General features: G+C 32.0%; 3 protein-coding genes across 4 annotated transcripts; 1 reads left to right on the forward strand and 2 right to left on the reverse strand.

Moving 5' to 3' along the window:
- Nucleotides 1-4,957: 4,957 nt before the first annotated feature.
- On the reverse strand, nucleotides 4,958-6,745 carry LOC114410046 (RING-H2 finger protein ATL47-like). The gene has a single exon (XM_028373792.1). The coding sequence runs from the start codon at nucleotides 6,291-6,293 to the stop codon at nucleotides 5,163-5,165; it is 1,131 nt and encodes a 376-aa protein (XP_028229593.1). The 5' UTR covers nucleotides 6,294-6,745; the 3' UTR covers nucleotides 4,958-5,162.
- Nucleotides 6,746-8,650: 1,905 nt separating this feature from the next.
- On the reverse strand, nucleotides 8,651-10,816 carry LOC114410054. The gene is made up of 2 exons (XM_028373804.1): nucleotides 10,596-10,816; nucleotides 8,651-9,721 (listed from the first exon to the last, which is right to left on the reverse strand). The coding sequence occupies exon 2, from the start codon at nucleotides 9,664-9,666 to the stop codon at nucleotides 8,845-8,847; it is 822 nt and encodes a 273-aa protein (XP_028229605.1). The 5' UTR covers nucleotides 9,667-9,721; nucleotides 10,596-10,816; the 3' UTR covers nucleotides 8,651-8,844.
- A 5,922-nt stretch (nucleotides 10,817-16,738) lies between these two features.
- Nucleotides 16,739-23,437, forward strand: LOC114410062 (disease resistance protein RML1A-like). 2 transcript variants are annotated; one of them, XM_028373816.1, is made up of 6 exons: nucleotides 16,739-17,561; nucleotides 18,449-19,541; nucleotides 19,647-19,949; nucleotides 20,096-21,584; nucleotides 22,061-22,134; nucleotides 22,298-23,437. In XM_028373816.1, exons 1-6 carry the CDS (start codon nucleotides 17,056-17,058, stop codon nucleotides 23,192-23,194), a joined length of 4,362 nt encoding a protein of 1,453 aa, XP_028229617.1. In that variant the 5' UTR covers nucleotides 16,739-17,055; the 3' UTR covers nucleotides 23,195-23,437. The 2 variants fall into 2 exon arrangements, with proteins under 2 accessions (XP_028229617.1, XP_028229626.1); XM_028373825.1 differs by having other exon boundaries at nucleotides 22,064-22,134.
- The last annotated feature ends 1,958 nt before the right edge of the window (nucleotides 23,438-25,395 follow it).

The following is a 25,395-nucleotide window of genomic DNA, read 5'->3' on the forward strand; positions in this document are numbered from 1 at the left end:
GTTGAAAATATACAGGAAAACATAAGATGATTAAATTGTGTTTCAAAAGATTTTTGTAAAACGGAACTTTTGTCAAACAGAAAAATGTTCAAGACAGTTAAAAACAAATAGTCTAACATTATGAGTCTTTGGAATGATTGTCTAAGGTATGAGGAAATACTCTTGATTCTTGAATGAGTTTGATACAAATATTCTTGATATTGGTTTACAAAACTTGTTCACAAAATTAGCACACTAATTAGACAAAGAAAAACATAAATACCGAGAAATACAAGAGCACAGGAGATTTATCCTGATTTACTTTCAAAGTACCAAGTTATGTCTAGTTCCTGACACAGATTGGGGTTTTTGCACTATAACCCGTTTATAGATACAATAGATATCTAAGTATTCTCTCCACAACCTTCTCTAGACTCCATTTCTTGCTATCTTTTCTCACAAACCTCTTCGGGATCTTTCCCAAATATTCGTTTCTTATAAGTCTTGATCTTCAAGCTCTAAACACACTAACAATGTTTAAGATACTAGTGATTCCTTCCATTCTAGATTATATGATATTTAAGGCTTTGACACATCTATTTAGGAATGTAATTAATTTATTGAATTTTGAAGAAAATATTAGATAATTTTTTAATATATCTTTTATCTCTTTAATTAATGAGTCATTTACTATTCTTATACACTACTCTCATTAAATATTAATTAAGGATAACCTTGAAAAAAATATTTAATGCAACATTAATTTTCTAAAGCAGCGAAACATTTACAACTATAACAGCAAGGACAAACAAATGAATGGAGGGAGTATGTTTAATGCCATAGCAAATAATTCCTTTTTTTTCCCCATAAACGTTTCCTTTTATAATTTTTCAGAAAAAATAAATGTTGTGAAAGAAGTCTCTAAGGTTATATAAATATTCTACATCTTCACATAATGCATGGGAATATTTTGCCGTAGTTATCTTATTATAATGTCATAATAGTCTATTTTATTTCATTGTTCAAAAGGAGTGTATAAATACAATAGTCTAACAAGATGTACTTGTTTTTTTTTTTTGAGATAAAAATACTTATTTTATTTCATTCAAAAGGAGTGTATAAATACAATTTAATTCTTCTTAGCACTTTTTTTTTAATGCATTAGTATTTTTTTTTAATTTTGTGCAAGGCTAGTACATTTAATATTCTCCTTTTATTTTGTCACTTTTTCACTGAGTTGTGTAAAAGTCTTAAAATTTAATTTTGAACGACATGACACAGGTTCTAAAAATATATTTTAAACGATTTTACTCAAGTTGTAAATGGTTTCTGGACAATCCTTAAAAATTTTCATTAGAGACTTCATAGAGTTCAGATTCCAGACAATCACATTTATATCATCTGAACATGTACACTTACCAATTCTTTTAGATTTCATCCCATCTTTAAAGATATTATAAAACTTACGTTCTTAATTCTAAGATTGGTGATATTTGAACATTTTATTATTTTATATATCTAACTATCATTGTTTTTTATTATACATATCACCTATAATACACAATTTTTTCTTTCTTTCATATGTCTCTCTTTCACTAAGTTTTGAATAATATTGTGGTTGTCTATTAATTATTATTTTTTAATTCCAACTACGTCTTCTCATGGGAAACGCCTTCTAAATTCTAATTCATGCTTAACCACCTCGTTTCTTTTCTTTGCCCCACCTTAGACCCACCTCAAAAATTGCAAAAATTGTCCTCCATCACACTGAATCAATTTGAGAGAGACAAACATCATTAGCCGATATCTTTCTTGGCACAATATATATCTCTTAATAAATAACAAGTAGACTATGCAGAGTTGGTATATTTCTATATGAGATCCATCCTACCACCAATACTAAACTAATTTTCTTCTTTCTTTTTATCCCCCTTCTTAAATTTGGGGTCACATTGTGCCTCTCTGTCACTTTGCTAAGGTATAGTCGGTGATCATATATAACAGATGTACCCCATTATTATTATGGGTCAATAATGAGGAGGTGGACAACTTTACCTTTTCCCCCAGGCCCCAGCATCAAGGTGTGTGCACTGTTTCTTACTCTTTCATTTAGCCTTAAGAACTTAACCCAAAAGAATAATAAAAGCCTTGGCGTAACCAAGGTGGAGAATCCAGATATGTACTCCGGTTACTACGTGCTTTTGTCTGAAAAGAGCAAGCAAAATATCAAAATTTAATTTCCTAAAGTCTAATTCATAGATTATTGCTACTCCATCCGTCCGTTCGAAAATAAATATCGTTTTAGATTATTTTATCCCGATAAAATAAGTTAATAAATAGATAAAAAAGAATAATAATTTTATAAAATTAATCCTATTAAATAAATAGAAAAAAATAATATTAATATTAGATTAAAAAATTAGAGTTAAATTTATTAAAAGTATGGTATAAAAAATAATTAATGTTATATTAAAAAGATAAACGACGATACTTGTTTTCAAACAAAAGAAGTATATATATATATATATATATATATATATATATATATATATATATAATTGCTAGCATACTTTTCTTTCTTTTTTAGTTGAAGTAGGTTAGTAATCTACACCAAAATATTTGAAAAAAAAAAATCCAATTATCTCTTTATTATTGTAGTTACTTTATTTTAAGGATAAATAAGTAATTTAGTACTCAGTTTAAAAAAAAATTATCTTTCCTCCTCTACCGTTGAATCCATTTCTCTCATATCTCGATTTTCTCCTTCATTTATCTTTAAACATGTTGATCCTCCATACCTCCTCCACTTAAGGGATGTAGAAGCAAAAAAAGTCTTCCTCATATCTCATATTATCATTCAAATTAACATATATAAATCATAAAATCATATGAAAAATAATGTAGTGGCAAGAAATAAATCAATGATTCAATAAAGAGGCATATTGATGAAACTTGAGAGTACGGTGGTTTGGAGTCTGAAACAACAACATCCATGTCACCTGAAACTTAAGAAATCCAATTGAGACTTCAAATTCAACTTCAACATTTAAAGAGTCTTCCAAAGTTCCTCCAACAATGACGTTACACACTACACTGCTCAAGCCTCAAAGATGAATGCGCGAGAAGCAAAGAGATTAAGAGAGGAGAGAGAAGGTTTTTTTTTTTTTTTTTTCAAATTAAGGATCAAATTACTGTTTTATCCTTAAAATAAAGTAACTCAAACAAAGAGATGATTTAATTTTTTTATCCAAATATTTTGATATAAATTACTAACATACTCTAATTAAAAAAAATAAAAAAGAGGTGAGAGTATGTCAACAATCATATATATATGTATATATGATATTGGATCAGCAATGTAGTGAGAATTGGCTTTTAATGTAGGATTTTTCAAAGAATGAGCAAATGGTGAATATTATTTAGGATAGAAGGATTGTTATTTTGGTAGACAGTTGGAGAAAGGAAGTTTTCCCGTTCCAAAATTAGGATATACGACTAATCTCAATGAAAATTTACATGACAGCCTATAAATATCACCTGTTTATATTGGTGTACTCGTAGATCTGACTTGTTAACAAAATATTACTAAAATATGAAGTGAACCCAAGACTTTATAAGAGTTAAAGACAAAATTGAATGCTAGATCAGTAGAGGAAATAACAGAAATGCGTGTAATTAGCATTAATCAAGTTTTCAAAAAGAGAAATATAAAATATAAAGATGTGTTTGGCTTGCTTTTTGTTTTTAGTTAATATTTTTTTATTTATAATTATTTGAGTTTAATACAAATCAATGTAAAAAATTTTAATCTATCGAAATGCATAAATCATTCTTATTCTTATTATGATTTTAAGATAATTATTATAAAAATTAATAAATTTATTAGTAGTTTGTTATTGAATCACATTATATGCATTATTTAGACTTAAATTTATCAGACATATTAATTGATCACCGAGTAATTATGATTTTTTTAAAATAAGATGATCAAATATTTAATTTTAAAATAAAAGCAGCAATCGAGTAGAATAAATGAATCAAAATTACATTTAAGTCCATTATTTATTTTGGTTAAAAAACACATTTCATATTTTTCATATTTTAAAAATTCATGAAAAAACAATTAAAACAACTAAAATCTTCTTTCCTTAACTTTCTTCACAAATCCTAAAAGCTTGAGAATAATAAAACAGAAAACAAATAAAAAAAACATCTTTTAGATTGAGAGCACTCTACGAGTCTATAACCCCACCACAATCTTGATCTGAAAATCTCTTGCACCCATTTGGTCATCTTGGTGTGTCATGTGCTAAGCCATCCAAAAAGGATACACTTCCATAGAGAGTCGTCATACACAAGAATGAGCTAACAGAAGAAGGAATAGAATCCTTCCTTTGTAACACTTTCATTTCTTTTTAACCCAAAAGCGAAAAAAGCAAGCCCCTAGCGAAAACCACAGCATCCAAAAAGCAACCCCAATTTGACTTCACTTTCATCTCCCTGCTCCTTGAAAGAAATTGCTACTAAAAACCACTTTTGACACTTGAACAAATAATCACATGGCATTAGGGGCCACCTTCAAATATTATGTTCGAGACCATATGCTATGATTTTTTTCCTAGCACTAACAACTTTACTCTTTTTCCTTACAACCTCTACTAGCTTATAGCTTTTCATAAACTCTCTGTGAGCAAAACAGGTGCTTGATTCTGGTCATGGTAAGATAATCATTATAAAAATGATTAAACTTATTATATATGGTAATTTATGATTAGATATCCATATAATTTTTTTAACCCCATTAGCGCCTAGAATATGTAGATTTTGTGTCCTTTTGACTAAGGGTGTAGGGAATATTGCAAATTCAGTTTTCCTCCCTCCTTTTTACCATGTGTAAGGGTACTATAAAAAACGTGATGCGAAAAGCTATTTGCTGTGTGACAAAATAAATACATAATACAATACATGATAGAATTAAGAGTTATATTCCTTACACTCTCACTCAAGATTAATTCTCGTTCAAAGAGCATTGCCTGAAATTATGTTATGGTACAATTACAAGTTCTGTCACTACAAATAATAAAAAAGGGTAAAATCAAAGTGAGAGGAATTGCTGGTGCACAACAAATGGATTCCTTCAATGAAAATGTGAAATTAGTTAAAATACAAACTAGCTTCATGTGTCAAGTACCTCTGACTTTATTCATCCATGGCAAAGTCGAAGTGACAGTAGAGTTATGGAAATGAGCATCTGATGAGCCTGTCAACTTATCTTTCCTAGAGCATTGCCAGATCTTGGAAACAGAAAAGCTTTCACCTTTCCTTGCAATGTTGATTTTCTTGCCCTCAACAGCATCTCCATCAAGGAAAGAACTTCCATTTGTGGCTGCTCTTCCCTTCAGTAGTTGTCTCATGCTGCCACTGCTAGGGCCTAAAGCCACTCTCAGATCTGAATCAGCCACAATATACTGAAAAGACCCCATTGAATAGCATCTCCTCACATCCAAATTAACACTACTACTCTCTCCTTCACCTCTCTCCACCACCACATCTTGATTATTAGTGCTTCTAAAATTTCCAAGCCTAACAGAAAACACCCTTTTCCCATTCACTATGTAACTTTCTGTAGTTTTGTTAACAGAACCAACTCCACCACTTCCTGACACCCCATCTTCCTTAAGTTGACTTTCAAAGTCAAAAACTGAGTTCTCAAAGGCAAAGCCTGGCGAATAGAGAGTCCCTCTACAAAGAGGGCAAGTTGAATTGGACAGCAACCATGTGTCTATGCATTCAATATGAAAAGCATGGTTACACATGGGAAGCAATCTGAGCTTGTCTTGTTCCAAGAACTCACAGAGGCAAACAGCACAATCAAAAGGCTCCTTCAAGCCAATTATCTCTTTGTAAAAAAAGACTGGGAGAGCATCTATGAAAGCCTGATCCAGACCTGAGTCATGAAGATGGAAGAGCTGCTGTAACTGCCTCTGGTAAGCATCTGATTCAGACATGTCAGGGTATCTATTTGATTGGGAAATTGATGAATTGGAGGAAGACCTTTGCTTTATGAGAAATCTAACAAGCAAGTGAAGGAAACCCAAGATGAAAAACACCACTGCTAAAATTACTATGATGACAAGAATTGCAGGGCTTATTCTATTCCCAGATGAAGAAGTTGGGGATGGAGCTGTTTGTTTCTGGTAGTTAGAAACATAAGGCACTGAGGGTGAAGAAGAAGAAGAAGAATATCGAGCAAAAATAGGGGGGTTGGTGATAGCACCATTGCTTTTAAGGATTTTAGAGTGAACCCTATACATTTTGAGAGATATGGTATTCTAAATTCAAATTAGAGCATGTCTAGATTTTGAGGTTGGAATGAGAGAGAAAAAGAGAGTGGCAGTGTGGCACTACCCATGTGGTGGTTTTGAACAAAGTTATTATCTTTGCTTGTTTTGGGATTAAGGCCAACTCATGGATTGTGGAAAAACAAGCAAAGATAAGGAAAAAAAAAATAGCATTAAGGAAACATGACTGAGAGAAAATGTCAACGTTGAAGAAGCAGTTGACCAACCATTGTTGTTGAAAAATTTGAAATCTTAGCAGACACCTGACATAGGTTTCTCTTGTGTGTGAAAAAGAAAACCCTAATGATGATAATAACAAGGAGGAAGTGATGGTGGAGTTGGAGTGTGCATATCTAATAGTGTTGCTCCAAATCTAATGCTAATAGTGACCATGTGAAAACAAAGTCACTTCCAAAACCCAAGGTTTTTGGGTCCCCTACAACTGCAGACTATAGTACAGACCATAGACCTGACCTGACCAAAAAAGGCAAAATGTGAGGCAAAATTGTCATTTTCCTCGTTTGACAAGTTGAGAGAACCTTCATACACATGTCCCACATTTTGTTCATCTGAATGGATTGCATCCTAAAACATTTCATAAGGCCCCAGATGAAGTTCGTCCATTTAGCCCAAAGGTGCAAAGCTCTCCTCTGTTAGACGCAAGCAAGCAAGCCCAAATTGGGCTATGACTAATGACCATGATCACTGAAGCTAAGGAGAATATTTGAGTCTTTAAGACAAAATTATTTAAAGTTATTTTAACTTAGAATTAATTAAGACACATAGTAAATTTTTTAATATGAAACTAAATATATCAAAATTTACTTAAAATCACATTAATTAGTATTTTAATATAATTTTAACAAATTCAACCTGAAACCGAACAGGCACCAAGAGTCTCACACACATTATATTGGATAAAAAAGGAAGATACACACAGAGATTATAACACCACCATTCGCCCCAAAAAAATGTCTCAAGGTGCTGCACTACTAATCCCAGCAAACTTAAAAAAAAATTATAAGTATATGTTTGGATGAATGTTGACAAAATTGATTTTGAATGAAATTTTAAAGTAATGTGATTTATATTTTGATCTTTTATTATAAAATTAAGAGTAAAATTCAATACAAAATTTTGGATCCAATGCAAAAACTACTCAAAGTTACATTAAATCAGAATCAATTCTGGACCCAAAATCAATTATGAATTTTTTTCTAACATAAAATAAAATATATGGAAATATATCAAAAATCAATTCTGAAATCATAATTAATTCTTCAAAAAGTCAAACCAAACAAGCACTAAGTGGATGTTTTTTTTCATCTTAGGCATCAGCAGAACCTATATAAATTTAGAAAGAAAATGAAAAAGTAGGCATTATTATTGTTTTTGTCAAGGACTAGAAATAACCATAGATTGTGGGATGAACAATTATAAATTTCTAGTGTTTGACTTTGACTTGAGATTTTGTGTTTTTAAAATTTTTCAGACAGCTTGATACACCTATCATTTGATCATCGTCATATGCTTGTTCAACAAAATCATCTTCCTAGGCATTTTTCAAAAGATTTTTTTAAAAGAAAAGAAAATATAGTTCAACTCATTTGTTCTTTTTTAGAAAGTAATTCCAGCTTTGATTTGTAATATATGAAATTACCTATCATCATTTGTATGTATGAGTATTTAAAAAATGTTAAAGTGTAAGGAGTGAAATTTATAACTTAGAATGTAACATCAGATATCATTACTAAGACGTTAAAACAAAGTAATAACTGAGGGAGAAACTAACATATGTGCACCGTCCCTCTTTTTCTTTCTCGATTGTTTCCTCTTCACTTTCCTTTTCATCCTTTATTCAACAGCAACACCTACAATTCCCAAACATTCTTCACCTCTTTCACCTTATACACCCAAAGATATACCGATTTTGCTGCAATTTTTTGTGGTGTTGACTGTTGAGCTCTTAACAAGGGCTTTTGATGCCTAAATTTTCTGTCCAGGTCTCCTTAAGGCTTTTATTCCATGTTTCCATCATGTCACTTGTGTTTGGTTTCAGTTGTATCTTTTTGTTTATTGAAAAATCAGAAAACAAAAATCACATAATTTGAATCCGTTTAGTAAGTTAAATTAAAATTTTGAGATTTCAATTTCAATGAATTTTGGAAAACTTTAAAATGCAATCAAGTCAAGATTAATAGAAGAGTACAGTTCAGTTTGTTTTGTATTAGTTTGAGAGTCCAACCTAAATAGTAACTGCTAACTGATATTTTGTCAGATCAAAATAACTGAGAAGAAAGCATGTTCGATAGTCATAAAATTGTCAGAAATGAAAGTGAATTGGCAAAATAAATAATTTGATGTGAACTTAAACAGATTGACAGATAGCAAGGAAAATTGCAATGCAACATCAGAGAAACCAAATTTTCATTGTCAGCCTAGAAAGGTGACAAAATAATGAAAATGGTGAAACAAGAGCATATGGCTAAGACCTAATGTCAAGATATGCATAAATTGAGATGATTCAAATCTTATTAGCTACAAAGGTCTTCTTCAGATCAGCCCATTCATCTTCGGTTTTCCTCTTATCGGTTAGGGCCACTTTGTAAGAAGTCTCAGACTCCTTCAAAGCTGTGATGATACTCTTGCATTCTGGCACCCATTTTGCAACCTGAGTCTTTAGCTTGTTATTTTCAGCATCACAAGAGTCCAAGGCCCTCTTTAGCTTGTCTCTAGTCACAACCAAAGCACATAACTTGTGCTCTAGTTCATCAATCTCAGAATTGATCTTTTCAAATTGTGTCTTACCTTCTGAGACTTTCAAATTAATTTGGTCCTGTTGAGCTTTGGCACTTTCCAATTGCTTTGATAGAAGAGACCTTGACTCGAGCAGCTGATCATAATCTTGGATAGTTTTTTGGGCAGTCACATATCTGATATCAACATCTTCAATAAAACTTTTTAACTTGTAAATCACAGCATGAAGCCTGACAGGGACTTGATCTTTAAATTGGCTAAGTTGCTCCAAAACATGATGGAATTGTTGCTTGACTTCATCATCAGAAGAGAGAATTTCAAGGGAGGTCTCCAAAAGGGTCTCCAATTTTTCAAGGATAGCTGCCACATTTGGACCATGGACTTCAATTTCTGAAACAGTTGCTGAGTGAGTGGACATGGAAGACATATTATAACTATCAGATAAGATGCTATCAAGTTCAGCAATCGGATCCCAATCTGGTTCAAGATGCAGATTGTCAATCTCCATAAGTGTATGAAATCTCTCCAACATGACTGGCTCAGAAAATGTATCCACTTGATTGTCAGCTGAGTCCTTTTCTTTTGACATTTCACTAGTCTGATTTAATCAATGTTGGTAGTACTTGAAGTGTCAAAGGGATAATCTGAAGAATAATAAATATGAAATGTCATTTATAAAGTATTGACAAGAAAATTGACAAGAAGGGGATTAGTACTTATGGACAACAAATTAAAAATTATTATTTTTTTCATCAAAAACGTGTTTCCATTAAATTGCCAAACAAGGTTGAAGTCCAATAAGCTGGGTTCAACTTCAAAGATTGCACTAGAAGGGGTTTGGATAGTTAAAAATATCAAAGCAAAATAGTACGTGCTGCTAAAACATTAAATTATGCTTAAAAAACCTTGACTCTGACATCAACGTTGACAACAAATGAAAAAAATAACTTAAACGTGTAAACCACATGTGTTAGCTTTCTAAGGAGAGAAACCATACTTCAATTATTTCAAGTTTTGCAGCTCAAGATCATGTTAAAAACTTCACAGTCATACTCATACAGATGGCAGCAGGAAATGAAAACTCAAAGCGTTTGCATAGTCTCTACTTTCTAGCAATTTAACACTTGCTTAATACATAATTAGGCTAAAAATATTAAAACCAACATATTAATCACAATTCAGATGAGAGGTATATCTAGACTAGCTTAGATTTAAAGAAGAAAATTAGATGTACCAATTTGAAAGAATGGGAACATTTCGAAAGTCCACGTTCCATAATTTTTTTTACACAGACAAGACAACATTCACATGTACAAAACGGAGAAAACTCTTGACCCATTCTCTCTCAGCCAAAATGGGACAAAACAAGAAGCAATCAAATTAGCCAAGTACACAGATTCTTCACTGAAACAGGAGTTTCTAGGGCGCAACAGGGAAAAATTATACATGAGGTTATAATTAACGGAAAAAAGTGAGCTAAATAAAGGGAAGAAAAAGAAAAGGAAAAGCATATATTACCTTGTGGAGATCAAGCCATGTTGATCACGAGAGGCTGATCCCTCCAAAATCAAGCCCAAAAAAGATGAGAATTGATGATTAGTTCTCTTGGTGTTGCCATCTCCTCGAGTTTTTTAAGGAATAGTGAATAGGTATTCCTAGAATCCACATAGAAGTTTCATGAAAATTTCCTTCATCAATTTGGTCAAGGGGACTGATGCAAGGACATTTCTTGGCAATTACTTCATTCCAAAAGTATGTAATTAAGTGATTTTTTTATCCTAAAGTAAGAACAAGAAATGTTCCAACTAAGCATTAGCAATGTTTTTACATATTTTTGCTCACAACCTAAAGTATAAGATAGTGCAATTTAATTATTGTAGATCTAAAAAAATCATGAGTAGGAATTTCAATGATGTCTTGAGAGCCAATGGTGAATAGGTATTCCTAGAATCCACATAGAAGTTTCATGAAAATTTCCTTCATCAATTTGGTCAAGTGGACTGATGCAAGGACATTTCTCGGCAATTACTTCATTCCAAAAGTACATAATTAAGTGATTTTTTTATGCTAAAGTAAGAACAAGAAATGTTCCAACTAAGCATTAGCAATGTTTTTACATATTTTTACTCACAATCTAAAATATAAAATAGTACAATTTAATTATTGTAGATCTAAAAAAATCATGAGTAGGAATTTCAATGATGTCTTGAGAGCCAATGGTGAATAGGTATTCCTAGAATCCACATAGAAGTTTCATGAAAATTTCCTTCATCAATTTGGTCAAGTGAACTGATGCAAGGACATCTCTCGGCAATTACTTCATTCCAAAGTGCATAATTAAGTGAATTTTTTTTTACCTAAACAATAATACGTAGGCAAGGAAGCCTGAGACTTTTTTTACTAAATTGGTTATTTCAAAAAACTATAGTTTGTAAATTATTTACATGTCAGGGTGATTTTTGCTATTTTCATGTTTTGGTATTTTGCATGAGACGTCAGACTGAAATTTCACTCGCCTTTAGGTGTCCTGTCGGTGAAAGTGGCAAAATCACCCTTGACATTACAAACTATGCTACTTTGGTAATTAGTTTACAATTCACCTAAGGTGTCAGATCAATAAAAATATAAGCAAATCAATTTACTTCTTCGTATGGTTTGCCCCACAAAATCCTTTGTCTCCATTCCTATCTCCTCAAATAGAAATTTCATCAACTAAAAATTCCAAGTCACGTAATCTTCCTTGTCAATTTCTTATGACATAATTGACTTATTAGCTCAGTTGATTAAAGCGTCATCTTAATAATGTGAAAGTGACAAGTTTGATTCTTGCTATGCACAATTGCTAGTACACGAATTTCTGAGGTAGTTTTAATTAGTTGTGAGGTAGTTTTAATTAGTTGTGAGGGTTAGTATATAATAGCTACAACAAGTTTAGTTGTAACATTCACTTCTTATTTTTTAGGTTCTCACTTAGAGTACAAAGCAAGTTTCTCTCTTCTCTTCTTTCTTTTCATTTTTTGTTCATCCTTCCGTTGCAACTTGATGATTTTGGTAGTCTTTAATGTTGATTGTTATGAAAAGCTAAACCCCTCCATCAATTCAAGGTTCCAAGTGCGGTTAGGCTTTGAATTCCCAATTTCTTTCTTCACGAATTCTAATCGTTTCTTTTCTTTTCTTTTCAATTCTTTATGTGTTTCATGATATTGAATTCGTATTGAGGTTTGAATTGAAGTAGTTTTGGATTGGTTAATCCAATCTAATCAAGGTTACGTAATTGATTGAGCACCCAAATCAATTGTTAATTGAGTCTGAATTCACTTTAATTAGGCGTTGTGATTGTGATTTCAATTTTTGTTAATGAATGTTAGAAGATTTTCTAATCAAATTCAGTTTATATGAATTTGCATCTTTATGGAATCATGATAAGTCTACGCATGAAATTGGATCCTTCGGTTGATATTTCATAATTTTGTTGTTGTTCATTACAACTATGTCATAAGTTGGTGGCATTTTTCTTTGTCATGAACATTTTCTCTCTTTTGGGAGGTATGTTGATCTAAAATTGAGGTCAGCACCCGAAGATACTTTATTTGCCAACATGTCATTCTCCATCATGCACACACACAAGCATATCAAGAGAGAAAGGACATTAATTTTCTTTCCTCTCTAGGGCCACAATCCCAAACCCTTCAAATGGAATAATCCACTTTACAAAATTACACACCACCACATACATGATTATCAAATCATTACAAGATATTTAAAGTAAACAAAATTACACACCACCACATACATGATTATCAAATCATTACAAGACATTTAAAGTAAACTTTTGTTGAGGGTTGGACACCCCCGGACCCAATCCCAAAGCACAACAGTTCATAATTAACGTCATTAATAAACTCATATACATAACATGCAACATGTTCTACCAAGTGGTCACGTTCATTTGGTCTTACAACATATACCATAACAATTCTCATAATTCCACATTATAAAGTCTCCATCAAAGTAAACAATACATTCTAAAATTCACATCATTAATTTCATGCATTTCATATGCATTCATGACTAATTCTCTTAATTTCACATTATAAAGTTTCCAGCAAAGTAAACAATACATTCTACAATAGACATCATCAATTTCATGCATTTCATACACATTCATGACCAATTATCACAATTTCACATTATAAAGTCTGCATCAAATAAACAATACATTCTACAATTCACATCATTAATTTCATGCATTTCATACACATTCATAACCAAATCTCATTTGGAGTCACACATCATTACTCATTTTAAAATCAATTTTCCCACCTATATAGAAATTTATTTAGGACAAACCATATATACATGTCAAGGCTTTTAAATACGAGGAACTCAATTTTCAATTCAAAATTTCCTAAAACTACTACCATATATGGCCCTAAACCAAATTGTCATGCACCTAGTAATAAAATTTCATAAAACTTATTTTCTAATTTCTAAGAGTTGTAGAAATCCTTTTTGTGCAAAATTTATATCAAACACTATGTTTTCAAAAATGAAGAATTGTTTTCCAATGATCAAAGTCTATAGAAATGAAGCCCACAAGTACAGTTTGAGCAAAACAAAGTAGACTTTACTAAAAGAACAAAACTTGAAATTATGATTCCAAGAGTTATACTAACTCAAATGGGGTGTATTTTATGTCTAACCCTAGGTTTTTGGACCTAGTGAGTTCAATTTTATGGTCTATAATCACATATTCCAATCCCAACTTTAAAGTTTTTGAAAAAGGAGGTATATGCATACATAATTTGCCCTAACAACTCCAAATGAGACATGTCATTTATGGTTTCCTAGGTTTTTGGGGTCAAGGAACTCATTTTGTAGTCCAAATCACCATATTCTAACAGAATAATTCGCACTGCACCAAACAAAACCAAATACAAAATTTATCACAAACTAACAACACCATTTGGGAAACTTAGCTTCACCAATTCAACCAATAGGTTCCAAGAGTATGGAAAGACTCCCCCATACCTTGTAAGCTTCTATGAAAATGAGATCCAAAGTTAAAATGAAAAACATCCCCGTATAGCTCTTGATGCCCTCTACAACATAATTGAATTTGGTTGGATGGGGCTTAGTGGTTGTGAAGATAGTCTAGAGAAAAGATTAAGTTTTTTAGAGAGAAGGAAGAGAGAAATAGAAACTTGGAGAAAGAGGCTAGGTTGTTTGTAACATGAATGAATAAGAGAGAGTAACATAACTTTTATAGGGACTCCAAATTAGGTCTAGGAGCTCTTCAGTCATTCCCAAAATGTGATTTAAAAAAATATTTGTCATCTCTAATTATTCTATTTTAATGAATTTGATTCCAAATAAATACAACATATTATCATAAATAAATTTATGTGTTCAAGGCTTATGGAATCCCTCAAAATGAATTTTCTATGATTAAAACACTAATTATGCTCAATGAATTAATTATTAATGCATAATAAAATATTTCCTTGAATGAAAATCATGAAAATTATTAATTAAAACTAATTTTATCAAGGCGCTTGATAATTTTTAGCCTCAAAAGTCACATAATTACAAAAATATCATTAATGAGGTGATTCTCTTACTTTAACTTTTCTTTGAATGGTTGACAAGATGTTGACCAAGGCTTCTCAAGTCTAAAACACAGTTTTTTAAGCCTAAGGATGAAAATTCTAGAGCACTTATCCATTTAAGGATATCACACACAAAACAATTATTTCACTACTTAAAATGATATAACATTAACTATCATTCAAACGTTATTTGTTTCTACTATAAATTTTCCATGGTACAAAAATCGGGATGTTACGATACAACGTGTAATGTCTTAAAATTTTGATAACTGAAAATAGATGTTTGATGTATTTCTTGTATTATTTAATTACTTGATTAATTTGGATTAGTTGAAGTGTTGTGTGAATCATCCCTGTGCAACTGCGTTGTGTGAATGTTAGGGGTTATGTGGAGTTTGATTTATCTGCATTGGAACAGTTTGCTTAGCGACACCAGCTCGCTAAGCGCACTTCCATCAATAAAAAATAATTCTCTTAAAGACACCAGCTCGCTAATCGCAATTCCAATTAGACGAGAAATTATACTTAGCACGAATGTTTCACTTAGTGGCAACCTTCTGCGAATTTAAGTTAAATTTTTCTTAGCGACACCAGCTCTCTAAGCGACTCTTACATGTAATAAATACGTCCAACAATGTGAAAAATATGATTTTCTACCCCCTCTTTTCCCCAAACCCTAAACCCACCTCCTCCTCCACCCACTGCCACCAGCAACCACCACGAGCTACCACTTCTTGCCATCGCACACCACACAAAGTTGAACTCTTTGATCAAAATAAAATATACAAAAACCAACTTGTAGATTTGATAGAGAATGAAGCCCCTGACCCTTCTTTCGTGATTTCTTTGAGATAATCATTATTTCTATGCCTTCTCCTTGTTAGATTGAATCTATCATTGTATCTCTTATGATTTGGTTATTGTAATTGGATGTTCGTTTCCTTTGGAAAAATCCTTAAAAATAAGATGTTATAAATATCTATGTTACTAATTATTTTTGTTTTAATTATGTAATTTTTATAATGTAACTTTTACCAAAAAATTTATATTTTAATTATGTAATTTTCATGAAATTAGTCGTTATATGAAACTAGTCGTTTGTTTACTAAAAAAACTACCTGAAAAATTATGTTTTTATTGTGCCCGAAAAATATTTTAAATAATAATAGACTAAAAAATTGTAATTAAAATTAAATAAAATAATTGTAAGATAATAATAAAATATAATGGAGGTAAGTTTTTTTTAGATCTTGGAAGCGCCCAAAAAGAGTTGCTTGTAAAAATATAGTACTTAGATGTGCTTGTATTGGAAAAAGTAAAATATGAGTAATGCATGTAAGTGGGTCCTATTGAAAGTAACTTAGGAGAGTTGTTGCATTATAGATGCTCTAAGCTTGAATTTGACTGGTTTAAATAATTAAAGTCAACTCAAATTTGGATTTATTTATTTAATTAAAGAAATATGAGTTTGATCAAATATTTAATTAATTGAGCTCAAATAACTTAGTGCATTTATGTCCTTGTTTATAAACTTTATAGTCATCCCTACTTAACGGTGTATTTGTTTCTTGACTAATATGAATGTGTTTAATGCATTTTTAAACAAAAATTAAGTGATAGTATTTAAAAATTGACTCATGTAACAGACTTACAATATTTAACCTTAATTGTGAAGTGTCGTTATAGTAGGATTTGTAATGTATATAAAGCCTGAGGATGTTTGTACTAGAAAAGGATAAAAGTGGGATTAATCCGACGGTTTGTAAAACAAAAAATTAAAAAAATTATTTGACAAGGTGAATTTTTTTATCAGAAATATTAGATGAATTTGTTTAAACTTAAAAAAATCAACAATTTTAAAATAAGTATTTTTTTATAAAAGTGTTTTTTTTTACAAAAATACAGTAAAACGAATAAATGTTATGGCTAGACTTTACACACGTAAACTTTTCGTACTGCGTACATGAACTAAGTCAAGCATACGAATTTTCTTCTTATGTGAAGCATATGCATACTACATTGGCCATTGAATTTTCTTCTTCCTTTGCCATTTCTTCTTCACGCAACGAATCTTTCTCAACTATTTTATTTCTACTGGATCACCCTTACCAATTACTGTTAGCAAAATAATGTTTGTATAGCACACAAAATTCATTAAGTCTTAATGGCTAATAAGCAAATAGTCAACCATGCCTCTTCTTCTTCTTCTCTTCTTCTTCTTCTTCTTCTTCACGTTGACTTCTATTCTTTCTTCCCCATCTCATCTCTCTCAACTAGCATTTTGTTTCTCCTGAATTATCCCTTACTAACTCTAAAGCAAAGTAATGTTCGTGTAGCACTCTAAACTCAAAAGTGGTCGATCCATCGTAATGGCTAATCAGCAAATAATCAACCATGCTTCTTCTTCTTCTTGTGTGGCCTCTCTCAAAAGATATGATGTTTTTCTTAGCTTTCGAGGAGAGGACACTCGCAAAATCATCACAAGCCATCTCTACCATGCTCTCTTCCAAGCCGAACTGGCAACCTACATAGACTACAGGCTTCAAAAGGGTGATGAGATCTCGCAAGCTCTCATTGAAGCCATTGAAGAGTCACAGGTATCCGTCATCATCTTCTCAGAAAAGTATGCTACCTCCAAATGGTGCTTGGATGAAATCACCAAGATTATAGAATGCAAGGAGGGTCAAGGACAAGTTGTTATACCCGTCTTCTATAAAATAGATCCATCACATATAAGGAAGCAACAAGGGTCTTTCAAGCAAGCGTTTGTGGAACACGAGCAAGATCTTAAGATCACAACTGATAGGGTGCAAAAATGGAGAGAAGCTCTCACAAAAGCAGCTAATTTGGCTGGGTGGGACTTTCAAACTTATAGGTACTACCATACCACAACTCTACCTTTCTTCTTAATTAATTAATGATCTTGTTTTCCCAATCCCAGCAAAGGAATATGATCTTGGTTTTCTTTCTCTCTTTAAGGTTTATAAAATCCCAACATTTCATATGAACTACTAAACTTAATAAAAATATACTTTAAATCATTTGTCTTTTTCTTTTCAAACTTTTGTTACCTGAACAAGAATAATGTTATTATAATTAAGATGACGAGATTCTGATTCGGGTACAAAATATGTATATAACAACTGAAATCATGGAAGTTATGATACATGATTGCTATTAGGGGAAAAAGGAGGTCAAGACAGATCTGCAATCCGCATAAAACAGATTGTCATACCAAACAGTTTATGTTTAACTGTCCACAGTTTCAAATGAAGCATTTATTCTTACTATAGAGTTGGGAGAATGGAAACTAGATGAATAATAGAATAAAGGTAGAATCTCACAAGACATACTAATGAGTGATCACGTTGCTCCATTAGAGTTTAATGCTACGTAAGTTTATATTATCATAGTACTCTATCTGTGTGTCATACTATATATTTCTTTTTTTTTTTGGATTTGTCCTAATGTGTTTGTACTGTATTTGTTGATTTGTATCTTTTAGATTTTTATATTAATACATGCATAACCTCACATGCAATTGCTCAGTAAGCTAAGGGGGCTGCAGGAATGTTCTGCCTACTAAAGACAGAAAAAAAGTTATCTTCTTTTAGTGAATTTATCATTTCTAAACTCTATTTTTGGTTGAACCCCGACTCTATTATTGTGTCTCTCTTGCTCTACATCCCCCCACTTGTCCATATATTGCAATTGGTGGTACATTCTTTCCTTCAATGTTTTTACTTGCCATTTTTATGCCAGGACCGAGGCTGAATTCATTAAGGACATTGTTAAAGATGTTTTACTCAAACTGAATCTCATATACCCAATTGAATTGAAAGGACTGATTGGAATCGAGGGAAACTATACCAGGATTGAATCATTATTGAAAATTGACTCAAGAAAAGTTCGAGTGATCGGAATATGGGGCATGGGTGGCATTGGTAAGACTACCCTGGCAACCGCCTTATATGCCAAACTGTTTTCTCGATTTGAAGGTCATTGCTTTCTGGGAAATGTAAGGGAACAAGCAGAGAAGCAAGGTTTAGATTTCTTACGCACAAAACTTTTCTCTGAGTTGTTACCAGGAGAAAATCATCTTCATGAAAATATGCCCAAAGTTGAATATCATTTTATAACCAGAAGACTTAAACGAAAAAAGGTTTTTCTGGTTTTGGATGATGTGGCTTCCTCAGAACAATTAGAAGATCTAATCGATGATTTTAATTGCTTCGGACCAGGAAGTAGAGTGATTGTAACAACTAGAGATAAGCACATATTTAGCTATGTTGATGAGATATATGAAGTAAAGGAATTGAACGACCTTGACTCTCTTCAACTTTTCTGTTTGAATGCCTTCAGAGAAAAGCATCCCAAGAATGGATTTGAAGAGCTATCAGAAAGTGTAATTGCCTATTGCAAAGGTAACCCTTTGGCTTTAAAAGTTTTGGGTGCACGTCTTCGTTCAAGAAGTGAACAAGCATGGTACTGTGAATTGAGAAAGCTCCAAAAGATTCCAAATGTGAAAATTCATAATGTGTTAAAATTGAGTTTTGATGACTTAGATCATACTGAGCAGGAAATATTTCTAGACATTGCATGCTTCTTCAAAGGAGAATATAGAGACCACATAATAAGTCTGCTGGAAGCTTGCAATTTCTTTCCAGCCATTGGGATAGAAGTCCTTGCAGATAAGTCTCTCATAACTATTTCTCCTGAAGATACAATAGAAATGCATGACTTAATACAAGAAATGGGTTGGAATATTGTTCATCAAGAATCTATCAAAGACCCAGGAAAAAGAAGTCGGTTGTGGGATCCTGAGGAGGTGTTTGATGTTTTAAAATATAACAGGGTTAGTACAAGTTTCATTTTCATTATATTTGGAAATTCATGCATGTTCGTAGAATGCAGCTAGTATGATGGTATTCACTAACTGTTATCCTGAATTTTGTGTCAGGGAACTGAAGCAATAGAAGGCATCATTTTAGATTTGTCTAAAATTGAGGATCTACATTTGAGCTTTGACTCCTTTACAAAAATGACTAACGTAAGATTTCTTAAATTTTATTATGGAAAGTGGAGTAGCAAAGGTAAAATTTACCTTCCTAAGAATGGTCTTAAGTCATTGTCTGACAAATTAAGGCACCTTCAATGGCATGGATACTGTTTGGAGTCTTTGCCATCAACCTTTTCTGCTAAATTCCTTGTTGAGCTTGTCATGCCCTACAGCAACCTTCAAAAGCTTTGGGACGGAGTTCAGGTACATGAATCTATCTATTCTTATTACTTTTTGTTTTTAAATTTTTACAGAATTTCCACAAAACCATTGCTTGCGTGATGTGCCTATAAATACTCAATTTCTTGTTCACTCGAAGCACTGCATGTGACACGTCTTCCTTGTAACAGAATCTTGTGAATCTAAAGGACATTGACCTTAGATACTGCGAAAACCTGGTTGAGGTCCCAGACTTATCCAAGGCCACAAATCTGGAAGATTTATCTCTTTCTCAGTGTAAAAGTCTGCGTCAGGTTCATCCATCCATTTTGTCTCTCCCAAAGCTTCAGAGTCTGGATTTAGAAGGCTGCATTGAGATTCAAAGTCTTCAAAGTGACGTTCATTTAGAATCTCTCCAAGACCTTCGTCTCAGCAACTGCTCATCCCTCAAGGAATTTTCAGTGATGTCAGTGGAACTTCGAAGATTATGGTTAGATGGCACACATATCCAAGAATTGCCCGCATCAATTTGGGGTTGTACAAAACTCAAGTTTATTGATGTACAAGGTTGTGACAACCTTGACGGTTTTGGGGACAAGTTGTCTTATGATCCAAGAACAACATGTTTTAATAGTCTGGTCCTTTCTGGGTGCAAACAACTCAATGCATCGAATCTAGATTTTATCCTTGTTGGTATGCGGTCTTTAACATCGCTAGAGTTGGAAAATTGTTTCAACTTACGAACACTCCCTGATAGCATTGGCTTGCTGTCATCATTGAAACTCTTAAAACTAAGCAGAAGTAATGTTGAGAGCTTGCCTGCAAGCATCGAGAATCTTGTAAAGTTGAGAAGGCTTTATTTAGATCACTGCATGAAACTTGTGTCCCTGCCAGAACTTCCAGAGTCCCTGTGGTTGTTAAGTGCAGTTAACTGTGCATCTTTGGTGACAAACTTCACTCAGCTGAACATACCCTTTCAACTTAAACAAGGACTTGAAGATCTCCCTCAATCTGTTTTCCTCCCTGGAGACCATGTTCCTGAAAGGTTCAGCTTTCATGCTGAAGGGGCTTCAGTAACTATTCCGCATCTTCCACTTTCTGACTTATTATGCGGCTTAATTTTTTGCGTCTTTCTTTCTCAGTCACCCCCACATGGAAAATATGTTTATGTTGATTGCTTTATCTACAAAAATTCCCAAAGGATCGATGGCAGAGGCGCCAGACTTCACGATCAGAATTTGATTTTGGATCATGTGTTTCTTTGGTTTGTTGACATAAAACAATTTGGAGATGATTCCTTGCTTAGGAGGTTACAAAAAGGTGAAGCGTGTGATCCTTCCAACATATCATTTGAATTCTTGGTGGAAGATGAGGATGGAGAATGGTCAACAAAGAATATAAAGGGGTGTGGTATCTATCCTATATATGTCCCTGGACATGGTTATTCCTCTAAACAAAAGGGGTTGGAGTTGGGGATTGAGGATAGCTCTAGAGATATTGTTGAGTTAGAACCCGACAGTTCTAATGATATTGATGAGTTACAAGTTAAAGGAACTAATCATAACAATGAAGATGACCAGACTAAGAAATTGCAGGAAGTTGTGCACCAAACAATTACTACAGGTTTGCAGCATGTAAAAGTGGACTCAAATGACAATTCTTCATGTCACAGTTTTGTAGGTATGAAACTTCAATGACTCCCTCTCGATAGCTCCTTATTTTTGCTTCATTTGCTGATCAATTCATGTGTGTTGGTATCCACTATCTATAAACACAAACAAAATAAAAAATCGAAGAGGGTAAAAATAAGAATGAAGATATGAAAACTTATTGGCTTATTTTTGCTTCATTTGACCCAATCACATTTGTGAGCTGCAATTTGAAACAACGAAACAGTTATTCTGATAATTCTTCCTTGGCAAGTGGCTTTTTGTATGCCTCTTAGAGGGGCTAAAGGATCTAATGCCTCAATCTTATGATGCTGTCATTTGAGATTGGATTATTGTAAGAATTTGGAGGTTAAAATCACTACATTATTTACAAAATTTCTCTTACTTGCATTAGCTTCAACAATTGTCTTTTGTGTTAAGGTCGACTAGGATTGGAAAGAAAATTTAATGATTAATTTTTTATTTTGTTACCTTCAACTTCAACAGCAGATGGTACAAAGAGAGAATCACATAGTTTCAAGGAAGAAGATTACTATATAAGTTCAACACCTGAAAATCAAGTAAGTGACTAATATGTATTAGTAGTATTGTTCTCCTCTTTTAGCTAAATTAAGAAAGTATTTATATATGTCAAATTAATTTCAATATTTATAAAAAAAAAACTTTGCTCATTATCACTCTATTTCACTTAATTTGACAAATGACACTAAACATATTTATCAGATTATCCCCTTTGACACTCCAAGTGCTTCCAACACCGATTCAAATCTGAGTATTGAAGTGTTAGAAGAAACAGACTTGACATACAATCAAGTAGACAAATGTTCTACTCCAATCATGTTAGATGAAGCTCGTGCTCCTGAGGAGAATGACAATCTGCATCAAGAACCAGATTGGGATCCAATTGCTGAGCTTGAGAACATGTTATGTGATAGTTATAAGAGTTTTCCTATGTCAACTCTCTCAACTTCTATTTCAGGTCCAAATGTGGCAGCTATCCTTGAAAAATTAGAGACCCTTTTGGAGACCTCCCTTGAAAATATCTCTTGTGATGATGAAGTCAAGCAACAATTCCATCAAGTGTTGGATCAACTCGTGCAATTTGAAGACCAAGTTCCTGTTAAGCTTCGCCCTGTAATTAACAAGTTAAAAACTTTCATTGAAGGTGTCGATGCCAGATATGTTACTGCCCAAGAAATTATCCAAGATTATAATAAGCTTCTCCAATCAAGGTCTCCTCTATCAAAGCATTTGGAAAGTGCCAGAGCCCGACAATACCAAATTAATTCTAAAGTCTCTGAAGCTAAAATACAAGTTGAAAAGATCAATTTTGAGATTGTTAAACTAGAACAAAAGATAAGGGTTTTAATTGAGACTAGAAACAAGCTAAAGAGAGACTTGGACAATTGTGATGTTGAGAATAACAAGCTAAAGACTAAGGCTGCACAATGGTTGCCAAAATGCAAAACTGTCACCACAGCTTTGAAGGAATCCAAGACTTCTTACAAAGAGGCCATAACCAATAAGAAGAAAGCCGAACATGAATGGGATGATCTAAAGAAGAACTTTGTGGCGAAAAGATTTGAATTGTCACCAGCTTATGCATATTTTGACATTTAGGTCTTTGTAATATGAACTTGTTTTACTATTTTCATCATAGAAATGTTATTTGTACAACAACTTTTATAACTACGTAGAGAAAAAGAAAGGAAAGAGAGAGAAATATGACATGCAATAAATAATATAATGGAAGGAAATAGACAAAAAAATGATGTTATATAAATAAATTATTGTATGAACAACAGACTCTTTTCATTATTTTGTCACCTTTCTTGGTTGACAATGGATGTTTGGTTATTTTGATGTTTGGATTGTTTAATTTTCTTTGCTATTTCTTAACTATTAGTATACTTTTCAGTTGACCCTGAACAATTTATTTTGCTGGCTAACTATGCCCTATTCATGGCCACAGCCATCAATTGTTTATATCTACGAATTCATGTGCCCTGCATCAAAATTGCTGTTATATTACACTAAAATATTATTATATTACTGTAGTAGACTTTTTTTCTTGAAAGGTTACCGTAGTAGACATATTCACCAAAAAAATAGGTCTTAATGAATTAGATTAAAAACAGTGCCTCATGTACATGGATTTTAATATTATGACTAATCTTGCCTAATTGTTCTTCCCTTGTTCTGCACTGTTTCTGCATCGTCCTTCCACTTCTCTAACTCTAATAATGTTGGCAAATGTTATTAAGTAAATCCTCCCTAATTTTATTTTTTATCAGCTGTACATTCATTTTTTTTTTCTTTCGATGGGTCCCTGAACTTATAGTTGTTTCTTAATAGGTTCAACAAGGACCCAATATGAACCTAATTAAAAATTAAATATAAGTTTAGAAACTCGATTATAAAAAATAATTCAGGACCTATTTAAAAATAACAAATGATTCAAAATTCTAATTAAAAAACTATCAACCTTACCACTACAAGCCGGTATTCACATTTTTGTAGAGATTCACAGTTTTTTAATTAAGTTCCTAAATTATTTGTCATTTTTAAACAAGTCCTAAACTTTTTTTTTTCTTTTTCTACTGGTCCTTAAACATGTATTACCCCGGTTCTTATTACAAGATCTAAATAATTAATTTACCAGGATTAAGAAAATTGGTTAATTTAATTAAAAATATTAAATTTGTATTAAATATTACTTTTTTTCCAAAATTAATAAATATTAATCACTTATGTTTCTCTCATTGTCATAACATTCTAAGACAGGTTTTAATTAGAGGTATTTTTTTGTGAAAAATAATTAATGCTAAAGATATTTTAGGTTGGATCTTATAAAAAAAGATTTTTTAACTTGGACCTTACAATATTGGAGGTAATATTTGTGATTTTAATTAGGTCCAACAACAATCTAATTAAAAAATTAATGCAAATTTAAGTACCAAATTGAAAGAAAATAATACAAGAGGCTAATTAAAAAATGGATAAAAATTTAGGAACCCTAAGAGTAATTAATCTCCTCTCTATAATAATAATATTTTAATTTTTCACCACTTATCAAGAAGATCATCATAGGTTCAAATTTTAGTGTGATCATTATTCACCAAAAAATCAAGAAAAGTAAATAGTACATATACTAATAATGTAAAATGTTTTTATATTGCAATCTAATTTAAATCTAAATTATTATATATAATAAGATTGTTAAATTTTAATATAATTGCTTCAAAAATCATATTAATGATGATTTTTAATTGATTAATAATATAAAATTATCACATATAATAATGTATAAAAATTAAACTCACTTATCAAACAACAATATATGAAAATTAAGGGAGTATTTGGTTTGATTGCTTCCTGCTTTCATTTTAGAATGGTGATGAAAATGTGTTTGGTTGAATTTTTGAAAACATTTTTAGTAAAAATATTTTTCCAAACGAACCAAAAAATGAAAACAATAAAAACTTGTTTTCAGTATTTTCAGTTGAAAATAGGAACCTTATCTTGACTAAAATGAAAACATGTGATAATAAATATAATTTTAAGCAAATCTAAAAATACATTTCCTTTTTTTTGTCTTTCACACGCTTCTCTCATTTTTCGACAAAGCAAAAAACAAAAGTGAAACTAAATATGTTTTCATAATTCTAATCCTTTGAAAATGAAAACAATTTTAAAAAATGAAAACAAAAATTAAAAATAAAAAATAAAAATACAAACCAAATACATATTTAATGTAAAACTTGAATTTAAATTTTTTTAGCCCAAATTAAATGTAAGCTTTATATATCGGCCAATAATGC

This window comes from Glycine soja, chromosome 1 (genome assembly GCF_004193775.1).
Source record: "Glycine soja cultivar W05 chromosome 1, ASM419377v2, whole genome shotgun sequence".
Lineage (NCBI taxonomy): Eukaryota > Viridiplantae > Streptophyta > Magnoliopsida > Fabales > Fabaceae > Glycine > Glycine soja.

What these genes read in the sequence shown, in the direction of transcription:
- LOC114410046 (XM_028373792.1), bottom strand. Translation starts at nt 6,293, where the DNA reads ATGTATAGGGTTCACTCTAAAATCCTTAAAAGCAATGGTGCTATCACC.
- LOC114410062 (XM_028373816.1), top strand. Translation starts at nt 17,056, where the DNA reads ATGGCTAATCAGCAAATAATCAACCATGCTTCTTCTTCTTCTTGTGTG. An exon ending in TGGGACTTTCAAACTTATAG is followed by an intron (nt 17,562 to 18,448) that starts GTACTACCATAC and finishes TTTTTATGCCAG; the next exon opens with GACCGAGGCTGAATTCATTA. An exon ending in AGCTTTGGGACGGAGTTCAG is followed by an intron (nt 19,950 to 20,095) that starts GTACATGAATCT and finishes TCCTTGTAACAG; the next exon opens with AATCTTGTGAATCTAAAGGA.
- LOC114410054 (XM_028373804.1), bottom strand. Translation starts at nt 9,666, where the DNA reads ATGTCAAAAGAAAAGGACTCAGCTGACAATCAAGTGGATACATTTTCT.